Here is a 2,455-nt window from a genome sequence, read left to right on the forward strand (position 1 = left end):
TCAATTTGCATCTAGAGTTGCCTCTATGTTCGAATGCTATTGTCAATTGAGAAACGTAAGTGAATTTAATGATTTGTGCCAATTAATAGTATCAGATCAAATATTTAATTATCTTGATCAGGAATTAATGAGTTATATCAGTATTAAACAAGGGGAAGATCGGTACAAACCACAAAATTGAGTTGAAATGGCACATGTGTGTTGGATTTGTTTGTATCATCAAAAGGTTCGAATAAAAATGAGACGAATTCAAGCTTTAAACAAAACAAATTCATTAAAAACAGATTCGAAAAAAGAGTCATAAAATGTTACAAGTGTTTTTTTTTTGTCCGATGTTAATGAGTTAAAGTGTTTATTTTGTTTTGAAAATCACTCAATGCCGTTTTGTACAAAATTTAAACAACTTCCTGTTGAAGTGACAATTGAGATAGTTAAAAAACAGCGCCTTTGCTTTCTTTGTTTAAAAGAAAAATGTTCAGCTATAAGATGCCAGGCAAAAACTTATTAAGTATGCAACTGGAAGCATCATACTCTTCTCCATTTCCCGAGACATAAAATAAATCATCAGAATGAAAGTGATTCTATTTCTGCTCATCAAATAGACAGCCAATAATTCAAGGTCATCTCTTAATCAGAATGTGAAAGTATTTCACACATCTGTCCCCCCTCCCTGTCTCCTCAACTTTACAGACGCCAGACAGTTCGGGATATGCTCATAAATTAGTATTCATCATAAACAAAATTGAAAAGAGTAAAACAGTCTTTTTGAGCAGTGTTAAATGTTTCATTCAAGATGCGTTTAGCTTTTGGCAGGAGGTCAGATGTTGATTAGACATCGGGTCAATGACTCATCTTATGAGCAGACAATGTGCTGACAAATTGTGATTGAAAAAAGAAAAAGTAAATATTCTAGTAACGAGTTTAAATGGTTCTTCCTAATGTGTTAAAAATTGTGTGTGGTAATTTAAAATTCCGATATCAGTTTCAAAAGAGAAATAAATATGTTAGTAGGAGAGAAAATTATCGATTTAACTCCAGTTAAATTTTTAAAGGTGGAAGGACAAATTCCTGAGAACATTAATTGATGTTCTGAGCAGGTGATACTTTTTATGTTCCAGGTCCCACTGATTGTTTATTAGGTGCGGAAATTTTCTATGAATTATTACTTAGCGGACAAATTTATTCTCAAAATTCTAATTTTATTTTCCAAAATACAGTGTTTGGTTTCGTGGCTTCAGGTAGTAGTAGTTGTGAAAATAGGGATTTAAATGTACATTGTGGATTAATTAAAGAAGGGAATTTAAATGATACCTTAAGAAAATTTTGGGAATTAGAAAATGTTGATTTAGAGTGAACCAAAAATAAAGAGGCAGTTTTGTGTGAGGAACATTTCGTGAAAACGCATTCAAGGGATGTTGAGGGCCGGTACATAGTTAAAATGCCCCGTGAATCAAGGGACATAGCTCTCAAACGATTGGATGCGCTGTGAATTAGGTTAGCGAGAGATACTCAGTACCTAAAGTTATATGGAGATTTCATACACGAATATGAACATTTAGGGCATATGAAAGAGATAATCACTGAGGAGAACAATTCAAAGATAAGTTATTATATGCCACACCATGGCGTATATCGGCCACAAAAAAATATCACTAAGTTGAGGGTGGTCTTTAATGCGTCGAATCCGACAAGTAATGGATTGTCGCTCAATTCGTTTCAATGTAACGGAGGACTTTTACTAGATGACTTATTTGCAATCATGATAAAATTCAGAGAACATTCTTATGCCTTTACGACAGATATGAAAATGATGTATCGTATGATACTCATGCACGAGAGCCAGCAACCATTGCTCAGAATTTTGTGGAAAGAAAATCTTGATGATCGAGTAAACTTTTGAACTTAAAGCAGTGATTTATGGGACAGTAAGCGCTACCTTTGTAGCAACAAGCGTATTGCTGCAACTGTCTAAAGATGAAAAGAAGAGCTTTCCCTTAGTTGCACCAATTCTTAGAACTTTTACATGGATGACATTCTTTGCAGCGCATCTTCTTTAGAGGAAGCTAAGGATCTGAAGAGTCAACTTTCCGGTGTATTGGCGAAAGAAGGAATGCAGCTTCACAAGTGGTCTAGCAGCCACTTGAAATTGGCTTCAAATATCGATGGAGGATACGACTTTGAAAATCTCATCGAAACAAAGACGTTAGGAGTGTCATGGAAATCACTAGAGGACTGCTTTGTTTTCAGAGTTGCAGTTGATTTAAAGAATTCTTACAACAATAGATGTGTGCTTTCCACTATTGCTAAACCTTTCGACACACTGGGACTACTTGATCTAGTAGTCGCAAAAACCAACTTCAGAGCTTTTGGAGTCTTAAAATTGACTGGATGGATGAGTTGCCACCTGAAAGAGCCCAAGAATGGCACCAGTTCCTTGAGGATTTCAAGAGTATAA

The 2,455-nt window shown here is 35.1% G+C and overlaps 1 protein-coding gene across 1 annotated transcript; it reads left to right on the forward strand.

Moving 5' to 3' along the window:
* The first annotated feature begins 2,023 nt into the window (after positions 1 to 2,023).
* Positions 2,024 to 2,455, forward strand: LOC129984965 (uncharacterized). The gene has a single exon (XM_056094903.1). It carries the CDS (start codon positions 2,024 to 2,026, stop codon positions 2,453 to 2,455), a length of 432 nt encoding a protein of 143 aa, XP_055950878.1.

This window comes from Argiope bruennichi, chromosome 9, assembly GCF_947563725.1.
Source record: "Argiope bruennichi chromosome 9, qqArgBrue1.1, whole genome shotgun sequence".
Lineage (NCBI taxonomy): Eukaryota > Metazoa > Arthropoda > Arachnida > Araneae > Araneidae > Argiope > Argiope bruennichi.